Consider the following 20,000-nt stretch of genomic DNA (forward strand, 5'->3'; position numbering starts at 1 on the left):
CTATATCTATTAGGGGCCAAGATGCACATACTGTATATATTGTATGAGTCTATTGCAATGGCATTATGATAAAGCCTAGAAAGAATGTAACCCCCATTATGACATCTTATTAGTTCTATCCGGGTCACAGATCCCCTATTCCACACACCCAGAACACGACTGTCTGACTGTACAGCTAACAGCCCATAGGATATTAATGGTTTGATATTAGCCTTGTTTGCCTTTGCGTGAGGAGGGCGGGATCTCTCTCGGTTCCTCTGCCAAATAGACCTGGGGTCATTGTATATGATAGGTGATGATTAGTGAAAAGTATGTGTATGTTCTTCCCTCCTAGTCCTCTATGCAAATCCTCCCAGCCTCTCCCTTTTTCCTCTCTCTCTAGCTCTCTCTTTCTCTCTCAGCGCGGGCTGTTAATACTAGCGCTGCAGCTAATTGTATAATTGCCTGTTTTGTTTTAATCTGACAGCGTTGCCCCGGCCCCATAACAATGCCATAATTTTGTTCATCTCTCCTGTCAGCCATAATTTAACCAGGCGGGTTGCCGGGCCAGGCGCCCCCGACAACCCCCGCCACCTCCGCTACTAGCAAACATTACCGGGGAACGCCGCTAGCAAAGCGAACCGTTTGCAAGATAAATAAACACAGCCGTCGTCGGGCGGATTAATTCCGAGTGACACGGACACAGTGGATAAACTAATAACGTAGAGGGGGTAGAGGGGCCGTCCACTAGATTAAGTGTGTATCCTACCTACTGCTGCTGCTCTGCTGTAATTATTGTTTCATTGTCATTAACCTTACAAACGGAGGGTTTAGCCGCATTGTTTTAAAGGACTCTGGGATTTGTAGTGACAAGGTGATCTGTCATACCCCTGGAGGGAGGTGGAAAGGGGGGAGGGGGAAGGGATTAATGAGGTATTACGGGGGGATGGATGGAGGGGTGGAGGGGGCAGGGCTGGAAAATACATGGGAACGAGAGGGCCAACATTAGGCTAATTGGGAGATGAGTGCCTCCTTTGTAAAAAGTGCTTCTAATGGCATATTTGTTACTCATGCTGCTGGTGGCGACACTAGGCTAATGCGCTAATGCAGAGTGGGGCTGCAAGAGGTGGTTAACACTACAGGGACTTGGTGTTTTGTGTGCAAATATGTACATGAGCTGTCTCGGAATTTCTATCACCCAGGCTCTGAGATATGATATGTACACAGTGTATATATACACACACACACTAGCTATTGTGGTGTTAGATGTTTTTTTTTCTCATCAAGCTAGGACGTTAGCATTCAATTAACAAGCGCCGTTTGATTCACAAGTGGGGTTATCATTGCATATCTTTGTGTTTGAACGTGGATCGAGACTCGTAGTTTAAGGTCTATTTACATAAAAGTGCTAAAGAGTTGTTTTTGTATATAAAAGAAATGTAGCCCAGTCATGATACCAATCAAATAGCATTGCTTTGACTTTTCTGCTAAACTGAAATATGCAATGAAACGTGTTCTTGTTCGTTGTCAAATATGTTATGTTTTATTATCTGTTACTATTTATTTAGTATTTTTTGTTGCCCAGATCTTGTGGTCTGTACTTTGATAGTGTTCCCATAAAACACGTTATTGCAAAATATACTATTACACAGCCATACACAGAGAGGGGTTATAAAATGGCCGAATAATAATGAGAAGTTCCTGAACTGAAATAAAGAGCACATGAGGTTTCCCCCTGGACCAGGAACTATAGTCAAGCTTGTCCCCTCATATTGTTCACTCAGTCCGGTTGGTGTGGGGTTCAGTAAATGCAAGCTTGAGTTTCTCCCTCACTCTCTCTCTCCATCTCTCTCTCTCTCTCCCTGTCTGTGTTTCCATCCCCTTTCCCCTCTATCTATCTCCCTCCCTGTCTGTCTTTCTCTCCCCTCGCTCTGTCTGTCTCTCTCTTTCTCTCTCTCTCTCTCTTCTCTCTCTCTCTTCTCTCTCCTCTCTCTCTCTCTCTCGCTCTCTCTCTCTCCTCTCTCTCTCTCTCTCTCTCTCTCTCTCTCTCTCTCTCTCTCTCTCTCTCTCTCTCTCTCTCTCTCTCTCTCCTCTCTCTCTCTCTCTCTCTCTCTCTCTCTCTCTCTCTCTCTCTCTCTCTCTCTCTCTCTCTCTCTCTCTCTCTCTCTCTCTTCTCTCTCTCTCTCTCTCTCTCTCGCTCTCCTCTCTCTCTCTCTCTCTCCCCCTCCCCCTCCGTGGCCTAAGCCCCTGTTGACTGTACTCCAGGAGTATCTGGAGCGGAGCAGAACAGTGGACGGAGGCTGGGCCGTGTGTCTTCCTAGCCCCACTGCAGTACGGGCCCTCTCTCTCCCCATAGCCGTAGCACTGACCTGTATCGTGACAGCTGGCTGCCCCTGTGCTCTCTCCTCTCTCTCTGACCGCTACTTCCATTATGGCCCTCGTCATTGTGTTCAAGGTTTTGTTTAATTTAACAACAAGCAGGGATGAAAGGATGGAAGGGTAGAATATGATAAGAACATAAGCCGTACTTGGCTGGGTCCGGACAGTGTTCTGAAAAGCAGAAGGATCAATTGCATGTGGTGGGTTTTAAGGGGACTAGGACCGCCAAGTGGTGGCGTGACCTTTGAACCGTTGAAACAGCGATGGCTGACTCTCTCCTCAGGGGTGGTAGTCTATTTTATTGAGTGAGGAAAATGTATTTTTGATTAATCTGCGCAGTGTAGGCCCTTTTATTGGGCATTTTCTAATCAATAACCTACCTCTGACATAATTTGCTGTATTGTATTTCATTAGTGTCACGTTTGTACCAAAATACTACTACGTACATTGGAATGTGTCAAAGCTATTCCATTCTGCACCAATCATTTGGCGAGTTTGTGTTCTATGTCCCTTGTGCGTACGTGCCTGCGTGTGTATTTGTTAGTATATTAACGTATGTAACCGTTATTCTACGACTCCCATTGGATATTTCAGAGTGACTATTTCTGAGCAATTTCTACCTAATTATTCACTTTCAAATTTTACTTTTTAAATGAAATCCGATGGAAATCCAAATACCCCAACGGCCGTGCAGCTATGAAATAATAGTGCACAGGCTAGAATTTAAAGTCATACCTCCAGGCGAAAAACTCACACACACAGAATGAAAGTGTCAAATGTTTTTTTAATGTATATTTAACAACAAATACCCCCAGTTACTATTGATGTTCCATCTCCCAAGGATTCATTTGGCTTGTATTTCTAAGGGCATGATGTGCAACCACTCTCTATCTACCCTATCTTGTTAAACATTTATCTTGTGTTTTTCCCTTTAAGGCTCTTTGTGCTTTGTGATGTTATTTTTTACACCCTTTTAGACTGCAGTGTTGTATCTTTTATAGATTCTGCAAGGCAGGAGAGTAAAGGAGCGGGGAACAGTACCCTAGCGTTGCCTCTAATTGTTGTAGTTGCTCTACGTCACTCCCTTGATGTCACACTTGTCTGGGCCACAGAGGTCCCACAGGACCATGCAGAGTAAACTGTAGTGTTCATCCCTGTCACTCATATAATATACACACACACACACACACTAATGTATACATATATGCACACACACACACACCATTCACAAAGTAGCACCTCTGTAGTGCACACAGCCCTGCTTTTTTCCCGTGTGAACAAGCAATGTGGGACTTAAGTTTGAATAAAATGTCTAGATAATTTATTAGCACTAATGTTGAACCTCATACTAACACCTGTTAAAGTCTGTCAATCGAAGAAGTTGTTTAGTTGATAGGATGTGTCATAATCTCTGTTAGTGATTTGCTGGCGTCCACAGTCAGAGCACCAGTGGGTTCAGAGTGGGAGACAACAGAACTGGGTCAGTATTCTGTGTATCAAAGCTCTGAGCCCGACCGCAAACCCCTTCAGTTCAGGTTCAGGTCTTGCCAAGATTCTTTTCCCAGAATCCCTTGCCATGTCTCGACGTTTGGCAATTGAAGCGCATGTTTGTTCAAAACTCGAGGCGTTTTATTTTTCAGTGGTTAATAGTACCATCTCCAAAGGAAAGTGCTCCTCTTGGAATAATGCTTAGAGCTCTCCCATCGGAGCCATTCTGTTCTCCCAGGATGGAAACTTTGTTTCCCACGCTTCCACCGGGCTCCACAAGCACAGGGTTGGGAAACACCAAGGCCGATGTAAAATATGGACTGTCAACATTTACTTCCTTACATTTCCCCCTCCCTCCACTCTCTGTCTCACTCACCTCTCTCTCTATCTCTCTCTCTCTCTCTCTCTCTCTCTCTCTCTCTCTCACCTCTCACACCTCTCTCTCACCTCTCTCTTTCTCTCTCTCTCTCTCTCTCTCTCTCTCTCTCTCTCTCTCTCTCTCTCTCTCTCTCTCTCTCACACCTCTCTCACCTCTCTCTCCCTCTTCCTCCCTTCATCCTTCCCGCCTTCTCTCCATAGACAGTGTAAATGCAAGCACATGCGTTTTCCACTTGACACCGTCGCAATAATAAAGTATGCCTGCTTCATTAGTATTGAATCTGATGGAAGATATGCATCCCGTAAACCTCATTAACATAAACCACAGTAAAGACTGACCCCAGGTCTGTTCTTAATGAACATGATGCCAGATCGGTGTCACCTCCAAGCCGGCCTTCAAAGACACAGTTAAATAAACATGGGTGTTCTTATTTTAATGTCCAAGATGACTTAACCCCCCCCCCCCCATAGACTGATATTCCTAACCCCGTTCTTCTTTGTGCATTAGATTCCCTTAGAGATGACAGAGTAAACTAAGAAAAATGGCTGCCAAGTAGCAAGGTGCGATTAGTGGCGCTCGCTAATTAATCCATTCTTTCTTTTAGCAGCCTTTTCTCTCCCCGGCTGTCACCACGGCAGCAAACATAGCGGAGCTGCATGTCGTGCGCTGTTCTGAGGGACTCTCAGCGAGAGTTCACATCATTCACTGGCTGTTTTTGTTAAACAGTCTCACAGCGAATAGATCAATGTCCCCAGAAATTGTTAGAATTCACAGGTACCCGCTAATAACCCACCAGCCCCACCAGCCCCAGCGGCTCCATTTGTTTGCTTTTAGACTTTATTAAACTCTGCCTGTTCCTCTCGATGTGTGCCTAATGACTGTGTTTGCATAGCCGATGAAAGGTAAAGAAGGAAGGGGAGAAAGGAGGAAGGGAAAGAGGGACAGGGAAGAGGAGGAGTGTTATTATCAGAGCTCTATTATCAATCTTTACTTGTCGCTTCAGGGGCCTCTGAATTTCATGAGCCGATAACAAAACCCCTTCCTTCCCGCTCCCTCTCGACCTCAGACCGACCACAGTGATTATGCACAATCAATAACTTTTGTGTATTTTTTGTCTATTCTCTCTCGTCTTTCCATCTGGCCTCTAGGATGCTGCGGGCAAGGTGCTGGACCGCTGGTCCATTATGTCTCGGGAAGAGGAGATCATCACCCTGCAGCAGTTCCTTCGTTTCGGAGAGACCAAGTCCATCGTGGAGCTGATGGCCATCCAGGAGAAGGAGGGTCAGGCGGTCACCGTGCCCTCCTCCAAGACCGACTCGGGCATCCGGACGTTCATCGAGAGCAACAGCGTGGGACGTGGCCGAAGCCCAGGCCTCCTCAACCACATGGAGACCAGCAGCCCGTCCAGCATCCACCACTTTGAGAACATCCCCAACAGCCTGGCCTTCCTGCTGCCGTTCCAGTACATCAACCCTGTGTCGGCCCCCATGCTGGGCCTGCCCCCCAACGGCCTGGCGCTGGAGCAATCGGGCCACCGTGGCCTCCGCGACCTGGACCGTGAGGGCAGCCTGCCCAACCATACTGAGCCAGTGGAGACCAGCGAGTCCGAGGTATCACTCAGCCCTTTCCGCAGCAGCGGTCAGAGCCCCAGCCGCGTCGGAGCCCTGGGGGTCATGAACAACGCCATCGAGCCCAAACAGGAGCCCAACAACCGGGCATCACCCATCTCACCCACTCCTTCCAGCCAGCTGTCCCAGCAGCAGACGGAGCAACAACAGCAAGGCCAGCAGCAGCAAGGCCAGGGGCAACCCGGGACCCCACGCCCTAGGTCCAACTCCCTCAACGACCACCAGGCCCACCACCACTTTGTGAAGAGCGAGCAGTCCAAGAGCATCACCCACTCTTCCTTCTCCTCCAAGATGCACCGCATGCGCCGCATGGGTGCCACCTCGCGCAAGGGCCGCGTGTGCTGCAACTCGTGCGGCAAGACCTTCTACGACAAAGGTACGCTGAAGATCCACTACAACGCCGTGCACCTCAAGATCAAGCACCGATGCACCATCGAGGGCTGCAACATGGTGTTCAGCTCGCTGCGCAGCCGCAACCGCCACAGTGCCAACCCCAACCCACGCCTGCACATGCCCATGCTGAGGAACAACCGCGACAAGGACCTCATCCGTGGGTCGGGCCCCGGCACGCCCGTCATCTCCAGCACCAAGAGCGGCTTCACCCTCACCAGCCCCGGACGGCCGTCTCTGGGCTTCGCCACCCCACCCCTGGACCCCATGCTCCAGTCGCCCCTGCAGAGCCCGCTGGTCTTCCCCTCCCTGAAGTCGGTGCAGCCCGTCCAGCCGGTGCCCCCTTTCTACCGCACGCTGCTGTCCCCACAGCACCTGGTCAGTTCTCCAGTGTCGCTGCCCACCAGCCCCATCCTGCCCTCCACCACCAACAGCACCTCTCTGATGGACCAGCAGCATCAGCTCCTGGCTGCGGCCGCAGCCTCCCACAATGCCCACAATATGTCTTCCGAAGGTGGGCCAATGTCCCACCACAGGCTGCCCACCCCAAGTATCCCCCAGCAGGATCCAACTGCTGCCACCAACACGGACCCCACCCCCAAGAAGAAGCCCCGTAAGTCCAGCATGCCGGTGAAGATCGAGAAGGAGGTGATTGACGTGGCGGACGAGTACGATGAGGACAAAGACGACGATGATGACGATAGCCACCACCATCACCACCACCACCACCCCTCCTCCCACCTCCACCACAACAATATCAACGGAAACTGCAACAACAACAACAACAACAGCAGCAGCGGAGGGAACAACAATGGCCACCACAGCGGCGGCAGCGGGCACCAGTCCCCGTCCCAGGACGAGATGAGCCCAGGCCTGATGAGGGGACACCTGATGAGGCACAACCAGGACGACTGCCGGGGAGGGGGGCTCGGAGGAGAGGGCGGCAGGGGTGAGAGAGGAGGCCCAGGTGGTGAGCTCCGCTGCATGGACAGCTTCACCTCCGAGGACCAGGACCACGAGAGAGACTTTGAGAACGATTCGGAGACGTCGGACTCCAAGATATTCTACCGCGAGGAGATGATGGAGGTGGAGGAGCAGCACCAGAGGCTGAGGCTCAACTCCTCCAGGAGCTCCAGAGTGGGAGGAGGCAACAGCCTGGACAAGGACCAGGAGGACCAAGAGGCCAGAGACGAGGAGGCGCAGCTGAGGAAGGAGATGGAAGACTCCAAGAGCCGCTCCTCGCCCACGCCCCACCAGCCCGCCATCAAGATCAAGGAGGAGCTCAACGACCCCACCTACGACATGTTCTGCATGAGCCAGTACGGCCTCTACAACGGGGGTATGGTGGCTGCCGCAGCTGCCGCAGCCAGCATGGCCGCCCTGCACGAGAGCTTCATCTCCTCCATGAACTACGGCGCCAGCCCACCCAAGTTCCCCTCCTCGCACTCCCCCGAGGGAGACCTGTGCACCAGCCCCAACTCCAACGACCCCAAGATCTGCTACGTGTGCAAGAAGAGCTTCAAGAGCTCCTACAGCGTCAAGCTGCACTACAAGAACGTGCACCTCAAAGAGATGCACGTGTGCACCGTGACCGGCTGCAACGCCGCCTTCCCCTCCCGACGGAGCAGAGACAGGTGAGTGTCGTACAACACACACACACACACATATACACACTAACAAGGTGTCTTTTTTCTTGGCTTACAATTGGTTCTTAATTTGACTGCCTCAATTTTTCGGACTAATTATTTAAATATCAGTAGAGTATGAATGAATATTATGATACAACTGGTGTTATTAATTTATTTGTTTATTTGGATACCCATTAGCTTTTGCAGAGGCAGCAACTATTCTTCCTGGGGTCCACAAAAAACACGACAAGTAACAAAACAATAATTTGAGATACAACGATATACAAAACAATACAACTAAAATATATATATATATATATATATTTATGTACTGTAAATATATACAGTACCAGTCAAAAGTTTGGACACACCTACTCATTCAAGGGTTTTTCTTTATTTTTACTATTTTTTACATTGTAGAATAATAGTGAAGACATCAAAACTATGAAATAACACATATGGAATCATGTAGTAACCAAAAAAGTGTTAAACAAAACAAAATATATTTTATATTTGAGATTCTTAAATTGCCACCCTTTGCCTTGATGACAGCTTTGCACACTATTGGCATTCTCTCAACCAGCTTCACCTGGAATGCTTTTCCAACAGTCTTGAAGAATTTACCACATATGCTGAGCACTTGTTGGCTGCTTTTCCTTCACTCTGCCGTCCAAATCATCCCAAACCATCTCAATTGGGTTGAGGTCGGGGGATTGTGGAGGCCAGGTCATCTGATGCATCACTCCATCACTCTCCTTCTTGGTAAAATAGCCCTTACACAGCCTGGAGGTGTGTTGGGTCATTGTCCTTTTGAAAAACAAATGATAGTCCCACTAAGCCCAAACCAGATGGGATGGCGTATCACTGCAGAATGCTCTGGTAGCCATGCTGGTTAAGTGTGCCTTAAATTCAAAATAAATCACAGACAGTGTCTCCAGCAAAGCACCCCCACACCATAACACCTCCTCCTACATGCTTTACGGTGGGAACTACACATGCGGAGATCATCCGTTCACCCACACCGCGTCTCACAAAGACAAATTTGGACTCCAGACTAAAGGACACATTTCCACCGGTCTAATGTCCATTGCTCGTGTTTCTTGGCCCAAGCAGGTCTCTTCTTCTTATTGGTGTCCTTTAGTTGTGGTTTCTTTGCAGCAATTCGACCACGAAGGCCTGATTCACACAGTCCCCTCTGAACAGTTGATGTTGAGATGGCTGTGACTTGAACTCTGTGAAGCATTTATTTGGGCTGCAATTTCTGAGGCTGGTAACTCTAATGAACTTATCTTCTGCAGCAGAGGTAACTCTGGGTCTTCCATTCCTGTTGTGGTCCTCATGAGAGCCAGTTTCATCATAGCACTTGATGGTTTTTGTGACTGCACTTGAAGAAACTTTCAAAGTTCTTGAAATCTTCAGTATTAACTGACCTTCATGTCTTAAAGTAATGATGGACTGTCATTTCTATTTGCTTATTTGAGCTGTTCTTGGCATAATATGGACTTGGTCTTTTACCAAATAGGGCTATCTTCTGTATACCACCCCTACCTTGTCACAACACAACTGATTGGCTCAAACGCATTAAGAAGGAAAGAAATTCACAAATTAACTTTTAAGAAGGCACACCTGTTAATTGAAATGCATTCCAGGTGACTACCTCATGAAGCTGGTTGAGAGAATGCCAAGAGTGTGCAAAGCTGTCATCAAGGCAAAGGGTGGCTGCTTTGAAGAATCTCAAATAGAAAATGTATTTTGATTTGTTTAAGACTTTATTGGTTACTACATGATTCCATATGTGTTATTTCCTAGTTTCAATGTCTTCACTATTATTCTACAATGTAAAAAATAGTAAAAATAAAGAAATACCCTTGAATGAGTTGGTGTGTCCAAACGTTTGACTGGTAGTGTATATATTTATATACAGTGTGTATATATATATATATATATATATATATATTACTGTATATACTGTGTATATATATATAATATATATATAATACTAACAATATTACTGTGTGTGTATATATATATATATATATATATATATATATTACTGTATATACTGTGTATATATATATAATACTAACAATTCAGGCATTCATTACAGGTAGGTTCATTACATATGTTTTGTCCTTTCATTTTGACATTACATGATGTAATTAGAAACGTTGACAATGTTGTGGATGTATGGTGCATGTATCATTTATTTGATATTTCATCATATCAGTAATTGTGGAATTAGTAATGGGGAAGCTTAGGACAGTAGCTGAGTTTTCTTGATGAGCTACTCAACTGCAGTGTAGTCGACCTTTTTCTTACTTAGATGAAGTTCAATTATTAAGGCGTCACCTACCATATGTTAAGTGAAACGCACCATTAGCAGATATACACTTCATCATATAACAGGTATATAGTGGCATCTGTTGACTGTCATGTCAAAGTTCAGAGAAGTAGGGTGTCATCACCAGAACACACACACACACACACACACACACACACACACACACCCCACAATCTTACACTCAGAGATATGCCCTTGTTTACCTCCCCTCACTCACCTTGTCACTGACAGGTGAGGTAGCATACATTAACGTAGACAGCGGTCTGTCAAGCCACTGCATGTATTAGCGCCCTGCTCCAGGAGGTGAGGCTAGCCACGCTTTACCTACCTGGGCTTGTTAGCACATCCGCCCTATCCACACACACACTCCCAGAATACACCCACCCACTAAAGCTAGCAGCAGGTTGACGCCAGAACACAACACATGCTGAGGCTACACAACATCAAAGTGCCCTGGGCTAGCAACTAGCATTTAGCTCTCCAAGGAAATGCTAACATTTGTTACGTTTTTTTTGTATGAGGGGATGTTAGACTTAGACTGGCCTAAGAGTGGTTTGAAAATAGCCTACCAAATGCATCAGGATATTAGGGTAACTTAGGGAACACATTAAAACTCTCAACAACGACCCCATGATGGCATCGATAGTGAGTCATTAGCATTGTAATTAGCATCATAAAAAAACGGAATTAAAGCGTCTGAACGGTCTGTTTGTACATTTAAAGGCCTTGTGTGTGACATTGCCAGGTCTATTCCCCTGACCACCGTGTAAACAAGCATGTCCATTTGACTGAACGGTCCAGTCTCTCTTCACAGTGGGGTGTCGGCGTAAAAAGGGCCCTTGAAAGGAAATGTAAATTCATCTCCTCCCAAACGCCCCTCGAAAATAGACATGACTTCAAGTGTAACAAATGCAGCTCTCTTTACCCCCCCCCCCCCCCACACACACACACACAGACACACACACGCACTCACAGACGCGCACGCGCACATGGTCAGAGCGTGCCTCTGCTCCCAGTATAATGACACATGGCACATTCAAGAGATCTAGAAGAGGGGAAGCCTCACTCAACCAGCTCCTCTGGAGAAAGATATATTTTTTTATTGTGTTACAGCACACCGTGGTGACAAGTGACACTTTTATTTAGATAAAGAGTGAGTGTGTTTTCTCCTCCCCCTCCTCCTCCTCCTCCCACTCCTCCTCCTCTTCCTCCTCCTCCTCCTCTTCCTCCTCCTCCTCCCACTCCTCCTCCTCTTCTTCCTCATCCTCCTCCTCCTCCTCTTCCTCCTCCTCCTCCTCCTCCCCCTCCTCCTCCTCTTCCTCCTCCTCTAATTTGCTTCTCTGAGGAGTTTTTTCTCCTATAGTTTTTCTCAGAGTTGTTTTGTCTCAACAGCAATCCTCCAACCACTCACCCACCTCCACCTCTCTACCCCTCCACCTCTCCACCCGGGGCCTTTATTAAGTTCCTTGTTTCAGTGGCATCTGTTCATTCTGTTCCTGTTTGTTCATTAGCGCCAAGTAAGTAGAGCAGGTGACTCTGGGACTTGTTCAGGGAAGAGGGGATGGAGTAGGTGGAGAAGAATAAAAAAAGAGAGGAGAGGGGTTCTAGTGTTAGCGGAAAAGAGAGGGAGGGAAAAGGGGGATGGAGGAGATGAGACAGGTAAAATAGCGTTAGCGGAGGAGAAGAGAAGGTGAAATCATGCCGCTCACCTGACGCAGCTGGTGCCGACAGCAGGAAGATGACAGGAAGTGTTATTAAAGGATGCGTTGCCATGCTGATGCGTGTGTTTGACGCAGCCGTGGACAATGCGTTTGTTCGTTACCCTCTTTGACGAGGCTTTAGGGACAGGGAGCGCCCGGGGCACGAGAGGCCTGCTGTCTCGCATAACCACACACACACATAGACACATGCTTGTGCACGTACACACACACACACACACACACACACACACACACACACACACACACACACACACACACACAGTTACACATACTCTAAAGCTGATGCGTTCCTACAGATGCATATAGTCTTACAGAGAGTCACTACTTTATTGTAATATACACAGTATTTTTAATTAGTCTCTTTATTGCACCAAAATAAAATATTATATTAAACAAATAGCCCTGACCTTATGGTTTGATACGTTCCCAATAACAGCCTCCCCACAGCAAACAGACATCTCAACAAATGTTAAGTTACTGAATTACCATGATAGAAACGCCAATGGTATCGAGGCATCCCAACGACTCACTTCAGAGATTTCTGAATGAGTGGGGAGTAAGCTGACCAATACCTGCTCAAGAGCTGGACACACATGGCCAAACTGACCAATGAGGAGGGCTAATTCAGCGGCCTACGTCCTTATTTAGTGGAAGTCAAGGGAGAACTATGAATCAGAGCCGTCCTCCTCCCCTCATCCTTCCCTACCACTGCCCCAGCTTGTCTCCCAACGATATAATTTAGCCGTCCATCTTTTTTATTGGGCGCTCTCCGACATTAGCGCTCCTCACTTGTATTAGCATCTGCCGCGGCGACTCCGTAATGGCCTTTAAAAAAACACTTAACTCCGGCACTAAACGAGGAGGGGATGACAGTGGTGGAAAAAACAAATCAGTGAAAAACAGCACTAGTTAGGGTCCACTCACTCACTCACTCACTCACTCACTCACTCACTCACTCACTCACTCACTCACTCACTCACTCACTCACAGTAAGGGATTTGGTTTCCAAGAGGCAGTGGGTGCTGTAGTATAGAGAGGTGCAACTGTGAGGGAGCGAGGTCAAATTAGACTGTGTTTCGTCTTCCATCTTGGCTCAAAGATTAACCCAAATGTCTTCCACAGGCTTATAGTGAAGCATGAACCTCAACCCACGCTCACAGACACGGTGTCACAGTGACTGTGGAATCTTGCCCTAGTGATGTGCGTGTGACAGTTTGACTCGATTACCAGAAACACAAGCGTATAAATTCCAGAAGCGCTTTAACATATGGCCTTGACAAATAGATAGGTGTGTAGCAGGAGAGAGGACAATCACTGCTGTGAACACATGAATCTTAGAAGGAAGAGAGGCTTAGACCAAGATGTGGGTGAGTTACACCTAAGTACACTATTGTTTCCATACTTTGTGAGTGTGTCCCAAATGGCTCCCTATTCCCTATATAGTGCACTACTTGTGATCAGAACCCTGGTCAAAGGTAGTGCACTATATGGGAAACAGGGTGCCATTTGGGATGGACATTTTGTGTGGCGGATAAATTCCTGATAGCATATGGGATATATTACTGTGCCTGCCGCTCCTATGGAATAAGGAGAGAAGCGTAACAACAGAGGGGTATCGCGGGGCCAAAGGAATTGTGGGTTATTGAGGCTATAGTCAGGGCTCTGGCCGAACACCAATCAGATGTGTCCCTGGGTAATCCCTTAACTACATAATGCATGCTGCAGTGTAATTGGAGTTGTAACATGGGAAAATAATTTGGTCGTTTTCATAAGGCTTTTCCCCTCTGATAATATTATTGTGGAGGAAGGATTGCGAAACCACAACGCCTCAGACATTGGTTTGCTGCTACATAAAGTTTGAGTAGTTTCAAATGACATTATCCGCAAACAATTGGAAGATTCAATACAACATTACAAATTCCACAGCTAATAACATATTATTTCTGATATTATGAAACCAATCATTATTATATTTTAGCAAAAATTCAAATAATATTTCTAATAGTCTGATAAGTAACTGTATGATAAATTAAATACATTTAATGCAATATAATCTAGTAATCTATAATAATCTTGTAATTAAATCACAGAATACTGATCTCAGTAAACCAAACCGGATGCCTTCTCTTCACCCCTTGTATTTGAGCTTTAGAATGTCAAATGTCTCTAACAACAGAGACACAGTATCTGAGCCTAAATCTGTTGGGACACCCAGATGTTTGTTTCCAACCAGATAATGCATGCTAAACCAGGCCTGTAATATGCAGTGCTAATAACCAGCTCCCTCCTCTCCTCCACCACCTCTCCTCTCTCTCCTCACAGAGAGATGTTGACGTCTATACCAACAACAGGAGGTTGTCCAGGTACCTCAGCATATCCCATTAGTCAGTTATTTCTCTACAGTGGAGTGACACCCCAGAGGAACGTAGGTAGGCGCATCAAACGAACGCTCCCTTCAAAAGCCCCGATGTCGGAGTGAATTAAAGAGGGGAGGATCAGAAGAAGATTTGATCTACGGTATCATATTAATATTTGAGGAAAACAACAAAAAAAACAATGGAAAATGACAATAGTGTCACAACCGTTTGAAAAGAGAAGGGAGGCGTTTAGCAGCTACATGGTGACAGATGTAAAGATAAAAATCGATGGTGTGGTTATGTTAATTAACAGGATAAACAACGTCGCACACTGCTGTTTTACACACACACGTCTAATAGAGTACAGAGTGTCCTCTAACATCTAGCTACTAGTTGTACATCAGTACAGTAACAGTACAGTGTTTCCCACCAGCCCCCTGGCCACCAGGCGCTCAGCTCAGAGGTAAATGATTGCATATTTATTGTGGAGGGCGAACGGCAGCACACACAGCGGTGGCAGCAGCAGTAGTGTGATTAACGTCTGAAAGGCGTGCCGACCAGCAATCATCTGCCTTATTAGCCTCGTTAATCATATTTCCTAAATCAACGACAGGGCCTCCTTCTCTCTTCTTCTACACCTTTATTTTAAGACTCATCGTTGTTTTACTGCTCTTTTCCATCCCTCCGTCGGAGGACTCTGTCACCAGGTGCTTTCCCGCACTTATTTCCCATGATGCACTAGTGTGCGGCGGCCCCTCGTCCCCACACGGATGGAGGGATGCAGAGAGTGAAGGTTAATTACGTTTGAGAGCCATTCTCTCTCTTCCCCCTATCCCTCTCTCTCCTCTCCTCCTTCTCCCCTGCTCCTCTCAAGCCATGTGGGCCCAGTCTATGGTAGAACTTCAGTAAAGCTGCAGTCTCTCTATTTGCCATGCTTAAACAAAGGCCTGATAATTTAGAGAGAGAATGTATTTAATTTAGCCACAGATCACAAGTTCAAAATATTAAATATCTACTGATGAACAGTATGTTAATGACATACACTATGAAAGGGGACTTTTATATTAATTTATCTTTGATACATTTGGGTTTTGTGGATAAAGACAAATAGATAATCAGAAAATCACTTTCAGAAGGCTTTCGTTTGTAACAATAAGCGTCACACATTTTTCACATTCTGTAAGTAATTGTAGGCTAATATAATTACAGAGTTTTGGGGTTTATTGATTTGATCTCTGTATCTGTGACTTAGCCTTCTATCTGAATCTCTATGGTGTCTCTATGGAGTCTGTGTAACCAACCCCTGAGAGGAATAGTACTTTTATCAACTTTTTAACAAGTTTCTCCAACTGCGTCTGAACTGAACTTCAGTGTGTGTTGCTGTAGTAGTGTAGCTAGTGGAGAATAAAGACTGATAATGATGAATGTGTTACCCAACCCGCGATCATCCTCCCACCTCTCCACTCCAAACCTCATCACATAGCAACCCCACATGACAGAACCATCAGCGTCAGTTTAATATGACTTCACTTTGCTCATTACGACTCATTTAGACAGTGCACTCACTCACTCACACACACACACGGAACAGAAGGAAGGACAGGGCCATTGGAGGAGAGACGGGAGCCTAAAGATGATTAACGTTGACTGGGACAGGCGCTTTAGCTAGATAGCCTCTCTCTCTCTCTCTCTCTGTCTCCTCCTACTCTGCACAAACAAAATGGCCTCTCAAGAGGCCTCCCCCGTCTTTGGGCGAAGATGAGACTGTCAATTTGGTCATTACTGGTCATCAGGGAGGGAGAGGTGGAGGAGAGAGAGAGGGAAGGGAGGAGTTGGGTTCGGGGGGTAGAGGAATGGGGGAAGAAGGAGAGTGAAATGTTGGTGGAAGAGGGGGATGGAGGAAGAGAGGGATGGAGGAAGAGAGGGATGGAGGAAGAGAGGGATGGAGGAAGAGGGGGATGGAGGAAGAGAGGGATGGAGGAAGAGAGGGATGGAGGAAGAGGGGGATGGAGGAAGAGGGGGATGGAGGAAGAGGGGGATGGAGGGATGGAGGTAGAGGGGGGTGGAGGAAGAGAGGGATGGAGGGATGGAGGAAGAGGGGGGTGGAGGAGGAGAGGGATGGAGGAAGAGAGGGATGGATGAAGAGAGGGATGGAGGAAGAGAGGGATGGAGGAAGAGAAGGAAATGGGGCAGAGGCTAAATCTAATAAATGAAGGGATCTGTGTATGGACTCTAAATTAGGAAAATCTACCCAGACTGATACACGTCTAGTGAATATGTTTAGAGATAGGGAGGAGATGCATTTATCACCGGTGCAGGTGAATACCTCCACAAAGTGTATTCAAGCAGCCATTTTTCACGCCATATTCCACAGTCTCGGATTGTTCCAAAGATGCAGATGAACAATCGACTTATTTATTTTAAACAGTAATCAATAATTGTTTGATTACTCAACACATCTTTTTTTTTCTTCTCATGGTCAGTATGTGGTCTTTGTGAATGACAGTATAATAACCAGAAGGGATATATAAGTGATAGTTGTACAATGTAGATGGATTGTGTGTTAGTTATCCAGTTGTGGTTTTAGATATTGTGATCTAGTATAAATGCTGACATCACGGTAATGACATATGGATGATGCAGTAGTAGTTAGTAATACTGTAGTAATTCAGGGTACCTACTGCATGGCACTTAGCATGTTTGTTTTAACCTCATCAGTCAGGGAGCCATGGCAGACTAGAGCTTATGAGCAGTGTGGGGGTGTGGCTTTAGGGGTGGAGACATTTTGCAAAGGACCCGCCTACCTGAGCATCATCAACAGCATACGGCCCAATCACAGACTTGACCAATCAGCTAATGCCAAAGCCTGTTGACATCCCCACGAAAAACAATCAACAAACCAAATTTGAATGTAATTGGTGTAAAAAAGTATTCTACTGACTGTCTAGACCCAGTTCTGTGTTTTACTTGGTCGTGGAAACACACATTTGTCCGTCTACACGGGGATACATTACGAGAGACATTGAATCATGACTATTTCGTCCATAAGATAACACCATCTGTGTATCAGCCTGTTATCAAAGAAAATAGCAAATAATTTTCATGAAAGTCTCAGAACATGGATGTAGTATATTTTTTCTCTCTCTTTCTCTCTCTCACACACACACTCAGTCACTCACTCAGTCACTCACTCAGTCACTCACTCACTCACTCACTCACTCACTCACTCACTCACTCACTCACTCACTCACTCACTCTCACACACACAATACGATCCAACACAACACACACACTCTTCTCCTCGAACACACACACGCTTGCGCGCACAGGCCCACATGCGGCGGTGACAACCCCGGCCAATCGATTCTCCCCGCTCCTCGATGCTGACAATGCTCAAGTGGACGGTGCTCCTGTTTGCTTCCTCTTGTAACACAGAAAGAAAGGGCCCCTCCATTCCAATGAATGTATACTATTTTTACCCTCTTGCAGGAGAATGTCGGATAGGGAACTAAATAATTAAAGGCAAGGGACCCTTTTTGACTGCATCAACCATGGCACTGCTGGTAAGCTCTACTATACATTGTGAATCCATTTGCCCTCGTCCTGTCCTGCCAAGGACGTATGTTTTGAGTTTTTTTAGTTTGTCACACCCACCACCGTGCCCCTTGCCTTGCATGGAACCCCCCCTCACATTTAAAAGCACTACTGGATATTCCATATTCATTTCTTACTGTTGTTTGATTTCATTTTAAAAGTCCGCTAACATGTTGTATTGCGGACAGTGGGATGTTTATACTGTACCACTACCATATCTGACACCAGTTATCTGACACTTTTCTTTGTGCATTTTATTGTGACGTTTGCTGTGGTGGGTCCTCCATCCCTCCCAGTCTGAAATGGCAACTGTGGAATTGGAGGGAAGAAGCATTGAATTTGAGCTGTCAAACACATTTTACCTCACATCTTTTGGCAGGCTTTGCAATGCAGACTGCTACACCTCACAAACAATACCCCTTAGCTCTAGCAAGCTTTAGCGTGACACCAGATTCATGCTTACACTTCCTTGTTGTGAATTCGATGGCAGTGGCTATGCGTTATGAGATACTACTGCTCTCTCAGTGTGAAAAAGCAGCCATTTTTATTTATTAAAGCGAAGGGGATACATGGGGATGATATGTTTAAAAAGTGGGGCCTGATTAAGCCACTTCCAATAGGGAGCCAGTGTGATAATGCTGTCGGAGCTCTAATACACTATCCAGTTCCCCTCGATTATCGCATTACCACAGCTCGAATCAATTGATAAACTCACATTCAATATGGTGGAGTATTTAATTGAGTCAGAGTCTATTGGATTTGCAGCGGGGCTGTGCTAGACGTGCTGACAGTGGTAAACACCGTGGCGGGATGCTCTCGCCACGCCATGTTAGACCAGTTAGGGGAACGCTAAGAGAAGAACTGGGTAGAGTTTCTCTCACTTTAAAAGGAGGCCGTTGGAACCCATTTCCACGTAGGTTCCTCTTGATAGGGGAAGAGTGAGGAGAGGTTCTAGAACAAGGTGAATCGTTTATTTGTTGTTTTGTCTGGCATTGGGTGAGGTCAGGGGTTAGTGAAGAGGACAGGAAGAGAGGAGGGTTATTGAAAATGTAGTGACATACAATATCATTCAAATAATTAGAATTCCAAGCATAGGTGCATGGTGTTGGGCGAGACAGAACACATGTTTTGTAATGCAAAAATATATTTCTGAGAATGCTACCACTCCAGTCATTGTTTAAAGCGCTGAAACACTATTTTGCTTGATATGACAACTTGTTTTGCTATTTTCTCATGAAAACGATATCTCTCTACCTCCCCCTTCATCCATGTCTTTCCACCAGGCACAGCTCCAACATCAACCTGCATCGCAAACTGCTGACCAAAGAGCTGGATGACATTGTCCTGGATCCCCATCTCACGCCGTTGGCCAAGGACCTGCGCGCCGAGTTCCTGGCTAAGATCTACGCTGGGCACCACCTGGGCCTGGACACCATGGCAGGGGGAGGAGGACTGACCCGTGACGCCAGCTCCCCGGCAGGCACTGACTACCCCCACCCCCACCCCCACCCCCACCACCACCCCCTAAACCCCCACAACAACCACCACCACCACCTACACCACCCCCATACCAACGGCTTCTACCACCGCGGTGGCCCCCCAGATGACTACATGGTGCTGGACCTGAGCACCGCGTCCAGCATTCAGTCCAGCGGGTCAGTCCATTCATCACGCCAGTCGGACGAGGGCAGTGACGAGGGCATCCTATTGGACGACCTGGAGGAGGATGGGGAGGAGGGAGGGGTCAGTGACGGGGAGGACTGCTCCCAGCATACCCCGGGGCAGGTAGGGACCGGGGGGCGGCGGGACCAGGCCGGCGTGGGAGGAGACGGAGGAAGATCGGAAGAAGGTCTGACTGGCGCTGACCCCTCCTCCTCGCCGACCCTCCTGTCTTCCACGGGTGGCAGTGGTGGGATCCTGTGCAGCATCTGCCACAAAATGTACAGCAACAAAGGGACCCTGCGCGTACACTACAAGACTGTGCACCTGCGCGAGATGCACAAGTGCAAAGTGGCTGGCTGCAACATGATGTTCTCCTCGGTGCGCAGCCGCAACCGCCACTCCCAGAACCCCAACCTCCACAAAAACAACGTGCCCTTCACCACCATGGTAGACT

At 46.9% G+C, this 20,000-nt stretch overlaps 1 protein-coding gene across 1 annotated transcript in view; it reads left to right on the forward strand.

The window, feature by feature from the left end:
• Positions 1–20,000, forward strand: part of bnc2 (basonuclin zinc finger protein 2) — a gene marked incomplete at both ends in the record, with an annotated part of 50,166 nt that overhangs the window by 30,164 nt on the left and 2 nt on the right. The window contains 2 exons of the mRNA XM_084188484.1: positions 5,374–7,877; positions 19,168–20,000. The exon at positions 19,168–20,000 is cut by the window's right edge and continues 2 nt beyond it. Coding sequence (XP_084044610.1) covers positions 5,374–7,877; positions 19,168–20,000 — 3,337 coding nt within the window. The remainder of the gene's footprint in view (positions 1–5,373; positions 7,878–19,167) is intronic.

The sequence above is a fragment of the Coregonus lavaretus genome, assembly GCF_964263955.1.
Source record: "Coregonus lavaretus genome assembly, contig: SUPER_35_unloc_1, whole genome shotgun sequence".
NCBI classification, from domain to species: domain Eukaryota; kingdom Metazoa; phylum Chordata; class Actinopteri; order Salmoniformes; family Salmonidae; genus Coregonus; species Coregonus lavaretus.